This window comes from Ochlerotatus camptorhynchus, unplaced genomic scaffold (assembly GCF_037179485.1).
Source record: "Ochlerotatus camptorhynchus isolate MF236.1 unplaced genomic scaffold, CSIRO-AGI_Acam_v1.1 ptg000233l, whole genome shotgun sequence".
Classification (NCBI taxonomy): Eukaryota; Metazoa; Arthropoda; class Insecta; order Diptera; family Culicidae; genus Ochlerotatus; species Ochlerotatus camptorhynchus.
In genome coordinates, this window is record NW_027040723.1 from 234,866 (window position 1) to 247,030 (window position 12,165).

The 12,165-nt window shown below is 41.6% G+C and overlaps 1 protein-coding gene across 1 annotated transcript; it reads right to left on the reverse strand.

Annotated features, from left to right (window-relative positions):
* Window positions 1–8,639: 8,639 nt before the first annotated feature.
* Window positions 8,640–9,442, reverse strand: Gpa2 (Glycoprotein hormone alpha 2). Its single transcript, XM_065225752.1, has 2 exons — window positions 9,199–9,442; window positions 8,640–9,118 (listed from the first exon to the last, which is right to left on the reverse strand). Exons 1-2 carry the CDS (start codon window positions 9,287–9,289, stop codon window positions 8,847–8,849), a joined length of 363 nt encoding a protein of 120 aa, XP_065081824.1. The 5' UTR covers window positions 9,290–9,442; the 3' UTR covers window positions 8,640–8,846.
* Between the last annotated feature and the right edge of the window lie 2,723 nt (window positions 9,443–12,165).

A 12,165-nucleotide genomic window follows, 5' to 3' on the forward strand; every position in this document is an offset into this window, starting at 1 on the left:
CCAGTGTACCAAAATTGATGAAATTTTGGGTTTGGGTTCCATTTTTAATGCAGATTACGAATATGCATTAACCTTAATACCCTTAAAGAACCCAATTTCCAGTCTCGTTTTCTTGACTTGGTTTTTGTTAGCGAAAGTGCACTTCTGGACTGTGTCGTCGCTGAAGCGCCTGACGTCATCGTTCCTCTCGACAATTTCCACCCTGCTTTGGATATATCTATCGCGAACGGATCTCAAATTCGTTTTGATGAAACCATGACTGCCACTCGGCTCAATTTCCGGAAGACTGATTTCCGTTTGCTGAGGCGTTCCTTGTCCCGGATCAACTGGAACGTGTTGAATGACCTTGATATCGATACAGCAGCCGCTCGCTATAATAGCCTTTTGCGCGACTGTGTTTGTGCTTCAGTACCGAAGTGCCTACCTCCAAGAAAACCGCCTTGGTCTAACGCTACACTCCGCAACCTGAAACGAGGAGTGCGATCTAGAGCTCTCCGTGCTCTCACTCATCGACGATGTACTCTTACCAAGCAAAATTTATCAATTGCCAGCAATGATTATCGCCACTACAACAAGCTTCTTTACAAGAGGTATGTAATTCGTACTCAACATAATCTGCAATGCCACCCCAAGGGATTCTGGTCGTTTGTGAATACGAAGAGGAAGGAAACTGGGCTGCCGTCAAAAATGTTTCTCGGCAATGACGTAGCATTGACAACTGAGGACAAATGCAGTCAATTTGCTAGGCACTTCTTAAGCGTCTTCTCGAATGAGTCCCCATCGCAAGCAGAAATTGAGCGAGCCGTCCGTGATGTGCCAACCGACTTCGTAAACATGGATGTTTTTGCCGTCTGGATGTGATGAGTAAAACCAAATCATCATTTTCAGCAGGTCCGAGTGTTATTCCATCTGCTGTCCTAAAAAAATGCTCCGATATCTTAGCTGCTCCGTTGTCCTTACTCTTCAACCTGTCACTTCGTCAACAGAAATTTCCCACACTATGGAAACGCTCTACTATGTTCCCTGTTTTCAAGAAACGAGACAAACGCAATGTGGAAAACTACCATGGGAATACCTCGCTTGGGGTTGAATCTAAGTTGTTTGAGTCGCTGATAAATGAGAGATTGTTTGCTTCCTGCAAGCATTACATAAGTACATGTCAACATGGTTTCTTTCCTGGTCGCTCCGTGGAAACTAATCTCGTCAGCTTTACGTCGTTCTGTACGGAAAATGTATGCAAGAAACTTCAAGTGGATGCCATCTACACTAATCTTAAAGCTGCGTTTGATAGAGTTGTGCACGACGTTCTGCTATCAAAGCTTGAAAAATTGGATGTTCTGTTTCCTTCTGCAGCTGGCTTAGATCGTACCTCGTGCAACGTGAAGTTACTGTATGCATTGGAAACTACTTATCGTACTGTTTCTCGAACAGATCAGGAGTTCCACATGGTAGCACTTTGGGACCACTGCTTTTCTCTTTATTTGTGAACGATGTAACGTTTATTCTACTACGTGGAGGTAAATTGTTTTTTGCCGATGACTTGAAGATTTATCTAGTCGTTCGAGACTATGCCGACATTGCTGGGACTGCAGTTTAACGTGTCGATCACGTTAAAGACCTCGGTGTCATGTTGGATAAAAAGCTCACATACACTCGCCACTTCTCAACCACGATCGACAAAGCTAATCGTCAGCTTGGATTCATGTTCAAGATATCTAAGAAATTTCGTGATCCTCTGTGTTTTAAAGCCCTTTACTGTTCATTGGTACGCTCGCTACTGGAATTCGCGGGTGTTGTCTGGAATCCCTACCAAACAGTATGGAGTGGACGATTCGAAGCTGTTTAAAATGATTTTGGATAAGAGTGAAGAGAAACACAAAAACACTCTTTAATAAAAAAAACGTTTTATTTCTCGACCGATTGTTTCGATAATAACATGAGGAATAAAAAACAGTATAGCAAGAAAAATGGCGGTCACAGTAGAGTCCAAAAAAAAAGGTTACCACCTCACAGTAGGGTTGCCAGGGTTGCCATTCTAACAGCCTCCGTCAACCGCAGCAACTCACCAAACCGACATTAGCCCGGTGACGATGAAGGGCAGACGCTGGAAGACTCTTGGTCATCATGTCCGCCGGTTGTTCCATGGACGAAATGTACCGAATACAAATCCGTCCATTCTTCACCAAATCACGAAGAAAATGAAATTTGACATCCACGTGCTTCAGCCGTCTGTGGTTCTTGCAGTCCTCCGCAATCCTTATTGTGGACTGATTGTCCTCGAAGAAGCTCACCGGAAGTTCAGCGACCGTTCCCAAATCACGACGCAGACGAAGCAGCCAAATTTCGTAACAAGCAGCAGCACACAATGCGTTTAGCTCAGCTTCCGTAGAGGATAGTGAGGCCACTTGCTGCTTACGCATCATCCAACCGGTAGTGCATCCAGCAACTTTGAATACACAACCACTGACGGAACGTCGGTCCACTGGATCATTGGCCCAGTCCGCATCGGAGAAAAACTCGACCATCGGAGCCTTCAAATCAGCACGATACATCAATCCGACATCCAGAGTCCCTTTTATGTATCGCAAGATACGCTTTAAGTACGTCCAATGTTCATCCGCAGGGCAGCTCTGGAATTGACTGAAAAATTCACTGCCGCCGACAGATCCGGTCTTGTTGTGAGCGAAGCATAAGTTACGCAACCCACAAGCTCTCGATACGGCTTTATACTCCTCACCCTTCGGTAATTTCAAGCGGCACTCCATGGGCGTAGATGCCGGTTTGCACTCCTCCATACCGAAACGATGCAGTAGATCCTCCAAGCATTGCCGCTGACTGATGTGCAACACTCCTGCTTCCATATCACGATCGATTCGCATCCCTAAGAAACTCTTGATGTCGCTCGCATCGGTCATCTCGAATTCAGAAGCAAGGCAACGCTTCACTACCTCCACCGCCTTCAGCGATGTTCCAGCAACAATGACATCATCCACGTACAGTACGATAATCACCTTCTCGCTCCCGATCATTCTAATGTAGAGACACTGGTCGTTTGAATTCCTGTTGAAACCCATGCGACCCTCTACGAACCCATGGAAACGATCATTCCACGATTTCGAGGCCTACTTCAATCCGTAGATTGATTTCTGCAACCGACAGACTTGATCTTTGCCGTTCTCGAAGCCTTGAGGTTGCACCATAAATATTTTATCCTTGAGCTGGCCGTTGAGGAACGCCGTCTTAACATCCATCTGGTGGATCGTCATCTTCTCCTTGTTTGCCAGAGCTAACACTGTTCTCAGGGTGTCAAGTTTAGCCACCGGTGAATACGTTTCGCTGTAATCGAAACAGTATCTCTGGTTGAAACCTCTGGCCACCAACCGAGCCTTAAACCGGTCGGGTTCTCCATTCAAGCCACGCTTTATTTTGAAAATCCACTTGCGCGTTATCGGCGTTCGGTTTGCTGGTAGCTGCGTCAGTTTCCAGGTTCCATTCTTCAGCAAGGAATTCATCTCTCCATCGACAGCCTGTTTCCATCTGCACCAATCGTCCCGCTTCTGGGCCTCCGCCAGTGACTTCTGTACATCCTCAACGTAGTTTACGGCGCTCATAGCATATGCCGCGTAATCTACATCGTAGTCCTGATGCCAGGAAGGAGGGCGCTTTTCCCTTTGTGGTCTCCCAGATTCCACGTTGATATCCGGCGCCGGGCGAGCATTCTCCTCCGATCCGTCCTCGTCACGAAAACTTCCGAATTTATTTATTAGTCGTCAATCAGTGTAGACCGTTTTACAGTTTTACTTAAACGCTAATTGTTACAATTTTACTTCAATTACTTGCATAGCATTTATATTTTATTATTGATGCCTAGCTAACCTCGTGAAGAAAGTTTTTTTAAGCGTACTTTTATTCATTGTTATGTCAATATATTCACAGTATGTATTATAGCAAGACATCATTCTATTCAATGGGCTGTTTTTGGCATAGTCTGTTCTTTGATTGTTGATGCTAAACAAATTTCTATTCCGCAGTGAGCGAGTGGGAGCATAAAAATGGATATTTTCCAAAATCTCTGGACTGTTAACTCTTTGCGAAATCACATCGTTTATAAAAGCAATCATTGCGAACTCTCTTCGCTTTTTGAGCTCATCTAAATTAATTAGCATTAGCATTCATCATCAGACGCTTCTGAAACGGCTTCGTCTGCACCTTCGGCGGAACCTCCGCTCGCTTCATTGTCAGAATCCTCCGATTCGCTTTCCTGAACACTTTCCCGATCGCTTTCGTCCGACTCTTCATCACCTACTGGAGGTAACACGAATCCACCAGGTGATTGCTTCTTCTCAACGTCTGTTTGACCACCCTCTGCTTCAACGAAATCCACATCCCGCGCATGAATGATTCGCTTCGTCTTCGGGTTCCAAATCCCGTAACCGTTATGTGCGTATCCGATGAAAACAGCTTTCCAAGCCTTCGGATCCAACTTCTTGCGTAACTCCTTCGGCACGTGAACAAAGACTGCACATCCGACATCGTTGACAATGTGGTCCGAACATCCCGAATCGATAAACCACTGCACACGAAATTCTTCAGCAAACTTCTTCACTTCAATATCACCGCCCGCAGCAGCAAAACAAACACCGCTCGGTCCAGATTCCGCTGCGTACGCCTTCGGCGTATATTTTGCGCGAGATTTCTCAACACTTTTCTGTCCCTTTTTCGTGGGGCAACAGACAATTTATGCCCCTCTTGCTTGCACCCAAAGCACTTAAACTTCTTCTTATTCTTCGGCTGCTTGGTGCCCACAAAAACAGCTGCGTCGTTCTTCACCATTTGCTCCCTATGCATCCCTTTTCGCTTCGTTTCCTCATCCAAGAGGCGACACTTAACGAACTCCATGTTCAGGTTTGCCTCTGGCATTGTTTCCATGGCAGTAACCACAGTGTCGAACGATGGACCCAATGTGAGCAAGAGATGGCAAATCACATCTAGTTCTTCCATCTCTGCTCCCGTTCCACGGTATTCACGCACTAGCCGATCGAAGCACAGAAAGTGTTCCTGCAAGGTACCGTCCTAAACGGCGCCGGTGGTGTAGTGGTAAGCGTGATTACCTCTCACCCCAGCAGGCCTGGGTTCAATACCAGTCGGCGCCGCCGGGATGTTCTGAGGCATAACATCTCTGATCACGCCTTCCTTCGGATGGGAAGTAAAGCCGTTGGTCCCCGGTTCATGAGTTGATGGGTCGATAGGTAGGGTCCAGGTGTGGGAGCTGCCTTCCTGGCACGTCGGTAGCATTGGTGCTCAGCACGGAAAACAAGATCGACGGAAAAAACAAACCAAAAGGAAAAAAAAAAAAAGGTACCGTCCTCATACCGCAATGCCAACATCCTGCGCTTAAGATACATGCGGCTGGCGATACTGCGTCGCTCGAAAACTCTGCTCAGTGCAGTCCAAATCTCCTTCGGTGTGCGCTTTCCTTGCACAAACTCCAGCTGAGAGTCGTGGATTCGGGAAATGATGAGGGATTTGCATCTTCTTTCCTTCTTCAGTCGTTTTTTGCGTTCCTTCTCCTTACGTTGCTTGATTTCCGCGTTATCGCCTTGTTCGTCTTTCAGCGCTGCAACATCACCAATCTCGGTCTCCACGCACTCCAGCAGTTCGTGCTCCTCCAAGAGTACCTGCATGCAAAACTTCCAAGACGCGAAATTAGCACCATCGAACAGCGGCAGGTGAAAACGTTCAACAATCACTTTCACTATTTATCCGTAAACCGTTCCGAACCTATCTGGGTCCATAACCTAAGATGATTTCGGATGGGCAAAAGTGAAGAGAAACACAAAAACACTCTTTAATAAAAAAAAAACGTTTTAATTCTCGACCGATTGTTTTGATAATAACATGAGGAATGACAAACAGTATAGCAAGAAAAATGGCGGTCACAGTAGAGTCCAAAAAGAAAGGTTACCACCTCACAGATAATTCGTCAGATACGCACTGCGCTATCTTCCATGGAGTGACCCACTGAATTTACCACCGTATGCTGACCGCTGTCGTTTACTGGGTTTGGATACTCTTGCTAAGCGACGAAACATATCGCAGGTCGTCTTCGTTGCTGAAGTTTTGCTCGCAGAATATGATGTTCCTGAGTTACTGGCCAAAATTAATCTGTATGCTCCTGCCCGAATACTCCGTCCGAGAACCTTGCTGCATGAAGTAGTACATGCAATCAACTATGTTGCAAACAGGTCCTTTGTCGCCATGATTCATCAATTCAACGAAGTATCTGACCTATTTGACTTTGACATCAATGCCGACAGATTTCGTCATCGATTGCTGTCGACCAATTTTTAATTTTTAATGAGTGACTACGTTTAGATTTAAGTGTTTCATTGAGACTATCAAGCCAGATGGACTATAATAATAATAAAATAAAATAATATCCGAGCGTGGTTATTTCTGACAGAAAAGAAGTTAAATTTCGACAATCGTTGCTGAGTTCTGATCGAAAACAAATCGATCGGTAACATCGCAAATGGTTTACAGCCCATTTTAGATTTTTTATATTATTTAGAAGTGTTTCAAAGCTATTTCAAAATCATCGGTGGCGGCGGCGTGTGTAAAAGTTCTGTAAAAGTAACATCGCAAATGGTTTACAGCCCATTTTAGATTTTTTATATTATTTAGAAGTGTTTCAAAGCTATTTCAAAATCATCGGTGGCGGCGGCGTGTGTAAAAGTGTCGGCGGCGGTGGCGCTCAGGTTTAATGAAAACTAACTAGAACTATATGTTGTATATATGGGGTTTAATCCGTGCTATTGGGAGTTCAATCACCGACAAACCGACATGAATTACCATAGCAAAAACAAACAAATTTCTGACTAAAGCACACTACTGACATCTGGCTCCGTGGTCGCGGGAAATATTTAGCTAAGCCATGAACCCGCATGCCAAAGTTATAAATTGGTTCGTGCCTGATCTATTCTGGATAAATTATTTTTATCTACACAGCAAAAAAATAATTTTGATATCACATCAAAGTGGATGCACTACAATCATGTCGAAAATTTCATGTAATTTTTATGACCACATAAATAAACAAATGCAGTAAAAGCAGCGTAATGTCAGTTCATGCATTGTATTAATGATAATTTTTTCCTTTTTAGCAAGTAATATTACACCATATTTTCGACATGATTGTAGTGCATCCACTTTGACGTGATATCAAAATTATTTTTTTGCTGTGTAGATCAATAGATCCTATGATTTTGACAGTTCGGATCACTGCGCATTTAAATCGGCCGTTTATGATTTTCGGGCAAAAGTCAGAATTAAGTGTCATGTCGGTTTATCGGTGGTTCAATGTGCTACAACGAAACAATCAAATTGGCATTTCATTGATTCAATTAAAACGTTTGCTGTTATTAGATTTTTAATTGAGATATAGTGAAGCCACTTGTCTGTCACAGTTCTGTAACATAAAGAATTGTGATGGCAGGGGCACTTTAATTTCTAAAGTTGTGTTGGCATGACTAACATTAGTAAGTTTTCGAAAGTAACACCTAGTTATGAATAATAAAGGAACTGTTTTCTAATTTTGAAAGTTGAGTCTTAATTTTAGGATTTATTCAATAACCGCCAAATTAAAAAATAAATAAATAATGAATTGTTTATTTCGGAGTTAAATTTCTAAACCATTTATTTTGTTATTAATATATTATTGAATGGAGCAGCAAAAATAATCTGGTAGTCCTACGTCAACAATGCGGCCGTGCTTTGGACACAACCCTTAATTTTGTTTTAGAAAATGGAAGCCACCATCTTGGATTATAAAATGGCGTCAAACACTACACATTACACAAAAAAACACTACATTTCACTTACGAATGGAGTTTATCGCATCACTCTCTTTAACCCTTTGTACCTCTAAAATAAAGCAAAGTTCATTGCGAAAATACTTCCAGACGAGTATATTAAATAAAATTCCAAATATATCTCAACTAAGCAGCAGGCATATCAAGCAGACTTTAGCATGCAAAAATGTTAGAGAAAAAAAAAAGAAAAAGATGAATAATCAAGATTGCAAAAATTGCCTGGCGTCATATTGACCCCAAGATACAGACAAGGTTAATGCAGAAAAGAATACGAAGCTGGGTTGAAAAGCATCCGTATGTATTGTTATTTTATAATGTAAACAATTTTCTCCATGAATTTATAGGATCCTTTTGATTGAAAAGTAAGTTTCCAAATTTGAAAAACGCTTTATTTATGGGATCTGATCAATTAATCACCTTGGCGTAGTGGATAACATCGATGCGTTTGACGCCAAAGTCACGAGTTCAAATCTTATCCCCGGACAAGCCACGAATAACCCAAAAGTGTTAAAGCGACTTGGGTAAACATACGAATAGTGGAGGTACATTAGTGCAATATGTTCCTGTAGGGGCTTTATGGAGTCTCACATTTTGGAACACATTACACTAACGTACCTCCACTATTTAGGCGTTTACCCTATATAAAAAAAAAACGTCTTGCTACTTTCCGCTCACAGAAAACCGGTTGGATATGGATTTGTAATCTTTTCAATCAAGTCATTGCAATGCCGGTAGATTGTTTTTGTAAATATATAGATATTTTTTTATTCCATCTGCTAATGTACATTAATATACAGTGACCTTAAGTATCCCTTTGGGAAAAGATTATTTTATAATATACACATTGCACATTGTCATCACACTAATGCATAAGGGTGGCTCAGAGGTAAATAATATAGTAATTATTCCACATTAGGATAACAGTCATGAGCTTGATCACATTCTGCTGCTCTTGTCCAGCGTTAAATCCAACCTTCAATCCTTTTTGCAGTGGTAGCACGAACAGTTGGTCGCCGATTTGAACGTTAGATTTCGAATACCGTTGACACACAAAACTCGCACCTTCACGTCTTCGGTTTCCATAATGTTGCAGCACTGGCCGACGGATGTTACCGGTTGGCTTGGTTTGTGCTGCCCAACAGCAAACGGAGCCGACGGGACAGCAAATGATTCGCAAAATCCTCGACACGCGTTGGTTGTTATGGAAAACCCGACGCAATCTGGGATGCTAATCTTTCTCGTATGTCCTGAATGAAGATAATAAAATGGAAAGCACTTGTTCAATATAATCCATCAGGAATCAACGACAAGTTAACAGCTCACTAACCTACTTTGTGGCACCCCGGTTTTTGCCACGATTCTGTGCCACATGCCATTGCCGCGAACAACACTAGTGCCACCAAACGCAACCACTCCATCGTTGAGGGACTGATAACAGTTCCTAAATTCAAAAACCAACGGATACGACTAGGTAATCAATCAGACTTTTAAAATTTAACTCGTACGATTGACCATTGTGCAAGCACAGTGCTGGTGTACGATTTGGTAGGCCAAAGTGACTCTCAGTACGTACTGTGGATAACTGGCGATTGCTGTCGACCATCGTAAGATTTTATAATCGGAAATCCCGCTCGCTGCACGGAAGCTGGACATGCGCAGCCACTTTTCAAGACTGATGTCACATATAAACGTGGGTGGCAAACATGATCGCCTTATCTCATTGCAAAATACTCATAAATAGCTCTCTGGATCTGATCGGAAATTTTCAATCATTTATCAACAATGCAATGAAAACTTTTTTTTTAACAAATCCATTAAACCATTCTAGGACAATTAAAACGTCAAATTGTCTACGGACCATATGGAAGATGGTAGTGAGAGTAAACTGGCAACTTTTGTTGTTGTAATAACATAATCAAATTGTCGAATCAAATGCGTCAACTGAAAAACAAAAATCACCTACTCTTAATCATCTTATCCGCATACGTGCAGTGTAGTATTGGAATAATGGAACCAGCTTTGTTTGATTTTCCAGAAATATAATTTGGAAACGTCACGGTTGGTTGATTGTCCCCAGGGATTCAGTTTGATTCAATTTTTGTTCGCCAAGTTTCCCACACCTTTCACAGTGTTTCAAATTTATCGATTGCGTGTAAGTGGGTACTATGATTTTGAAGTTCATTCAATTACTTCGGAAAATTTTGTTTTGTTAAGCAGCTCCGGTTTTATTTTGCACTGTAATGTTTTGAATGTTTTTAGAGGTGACCAACATAGATGTCGATTTATGATTCTTATAAGGTAAGTGAAGATAAATTATTGAAGCTAAAAATTCAAACAGTACACTCAACTGCCCCTTGTAGTTCTGCATGCGAGAGGCTCTGGACGTTTTGTTATAACCGGACAAGTTTGACTACTACGATTTCAGAATTTTATGAAATTATGCCCACAGTTAGCATTTATGGTTATATGAACGAACAAAATTTAAATTGGGGTCTAAGTCCAATTTCGTATACATATGGCGAAAAACAAAAGTGAAACTGTTGTAACTTCTTTCGTCGTGATCGGATTTAACTAAACTTTAACCAGTTTTAAAGATATGTTTTGCTATTATAGTAGCTTTAACATTCTTGTGTCATTCGTGACTTTTCCGGGGGTGAGATTTGAACTCATGACTTTGACGTGAGTGGCATGGATGCTAACCACTACGCCGGGGTAACCCCCTTTTTAAGAATAATGTTTTGACTATAAATGCTAAAAATTCCAACTTATTCCCTCAAGTAGGCCATTCTTAAGCACCCCAGGAGACCAAGACAGCTTAGTGGCCCGAATTCATGGTATCACATCAAGAGAAAAATTTCCTCCCTTTTTATGTCACAGACCTCCCAAGTAACCAAACGTTCTGATAAAAGGCTATTTGTGGCTTAAGCAGCTTGGTTGGTGGTGGTCTATAGAATTCCAAACAGCCTCATTTTTAAGTCGTTATAAGAACTTGAAAATTCCGATATCAAAATTGAAGAGCACTTTAAGCAGCTTCTGGCGGAACTTGAACGGAACTTTCAGAAAATAAATTTAAAAAGGTTTTGTCCTCTACACCAATTCTATATTTAGAGTTCGCACTTTTATGAAAGTTATTTCTAAAGGCAGGTATTAATGCGTTTTGATTTATCAGCATTAGTAGTAGAATTGGATAATTAATCCCAGTCCTTCTGCGTGAGAGCCCCAGCATGAACCGCTACGTCATCTGAGATACATTAAAGTGAGCTGTTGTCCCGCCTACTGTTGGAGGTTTCAGTGCCAGCTGACTGACTTGAATACGGATCACAACACCTTGATGAATTTTAAATTGGTGTTTGCCCGCGTGGTATTCCAACACATTTGTGGCGCAGTGGTTAGCGTTCGTAGATCGCATGTCGAATACACGGGTTCGAATCCAGGGAATTACTTTTTAATATTTTTTTTATGTTTGGATAGAATGTTGATGCACTGCAGAAATATAAGAATTATGATTTATTCGGGCCACTGATCATTTCATATTTACGTACATTGAATTTGGTTACTAATAAAAACTTGTGTGGATTGCTTTATGTGACTTGAGAGTTCTGTCGGAACTTTATTTGAACTTTATGGAACTTGAAAGTTCTGTCGGAACTTTATTTGAACTTTGTGGAACTTGGAAGTTCGGTCGGAACTTTATTTGATCTTTACGGAACTTGGAAGTGATTTTAATCGTTGAATGCGGAACTTTTGGTTACTTGGGCTGTTGGTCCATGTTAAAGCAAATTTTCATTACGTCGAAAGAAACAAAGGTAAACAAAGTCGAGCTATCAGTGTCAAACGATGCTCCTGCTATTACACTATATAGGGGAAATGGCTATAATGTTGGCCTATGGATCTAAGATTGGGCCCATCGCTAAAAATCAGCTATTTATCAATTTTATCTAGATGAACGCGTCATTGAGACGGTACTAATGGATATTTTCGGACGCTATAGAAAATTTAGTCGATTGCTGAATTTATGTATGGGCCCAAACTAGGGGCATTCCGGCCGACATTACATCCATTTCCTCTACTGTCCCAATATAGGATCACATCCCATTTTTAAATTTATTTACCAGTCAAATTGCTTTTTGACGTAATCACCTTCCGATCTGAATATTTTTCGATGTTACTTAAGTCACCCGAATTCTATGGAGATGCCGTTTGTCTTAAATAACAGCGCAGAGAAACCCGTGAAAAGTGTACGTTCGTCGTTTCGTTTTCTCATTATTAAAATGAATAAATCGAACTGTTTGTT

Bases quoted from the DNA above. Each gene is read 5' to 3' on its own strand.
- Gpa2 (XM_065225752.1), bottom strand. From the start codon at position 9,289: ATGGAGTGGTTGCGTTTGGTGGCACTAGTGTTGTTCGCGGCAATGGCA. The intron at 9,119-9,198 runs GTTAGTGAGCTG...ATCTTCATTCAG, and splicing joins ACCGGGGTGCCACAAAGTAG to GACATACGAGAAAGATTAGC.